At 44.1% G+C, this 583-nt stretch overlaps 1 protein-coding gene across 8 annotated transcripts in view; it reads right to left on the reverse strand.

The window, feature by feature from the left end:
• LOC102681961 (carbonic anhydrase-related protein 10-like) overlaps positions 1-583 on the reverse strand; it is a 189,527-nt gene that overhangs the window by 35,474 nt on the left and 153,470 nt on the right. For 4 of the 8 annotated variants that reach the window (XM_031512988.1, XM_031512989.1, XM_031512993.1 and 1 more), the window contains exon 5: positions 393-488. The exons of the other annotated variants lie outside the window; for them this stretch is intronic. In XM_031512988.1, coding sequence (XP_031368848.1) covers positions 393-488 — 96 coding nt within the window. The remainder of the gene's footprint in view (positions 1-392; positions 489-583) is intronic. 8 annotated transcript variants of the gene reach the window in all.

Consider the following 583-nt stretch of genomic DNA (forward strand, 5'->3'; position numbering starts at 1 on the left):
ATTTCCCGCTTTACCAATATAACCGTGGAAGTTGGCGCAGAAATTAAACCAATTATGCCTGTCAATTTGCGCCCCCTCCCTCTGTGCCATAATAATAGCACTCGAATCCCGGCCGGTCGATGTTTGACCATTACGCGGGAATACCGGCTGTCATGCTTCTCGTAAATACCTGCGCCCATCAAAAGGGTCCTCAGAATCCCGCAGCGCCGATTTCCATAGCCATTGATCTATTCTGGTACTAGAATTAACCGATCGATTGGCCACCATGCATTTCGGATCCGCGACTTCCATCGACCGGAACGCGATTAATTACACTCGCGATGCGCCGTGTATCGCAAATCCTTTGTCCTTGGTTTTTAAAAAAAAAAAAAAACGCGATTCTGTCTTTAAACCTCGTTCAACCGCGTCACTTCGTTGCTATTTCTCCGTTTGCGTCGATTGCTGCCTTGGGAGAAAATGTCTGTCGGGAGTTCTGTGTGATCGTTGAACTGTATACAGAGAGGGCAATGATTAATTATTCGATTTTTTTTTTTTTTTTGATTATCAAATTCGACGGTAATTGTGGATTAATTGTTAATTTTCG

This window comes from Apis dorsata, unplaced genomic scaffold (assembly GCF_000469605.1).
Source record: "Apis dorsata unplaced genomic scaffold, Apis dorsata 1.3 scaffold_547, whole genome shotgun sequence".
NCBI lineage: Eukaryota > Metazoa > Arthropoda > Insecta > Hymenoptera > Apidae > Apis > Apis dorsata.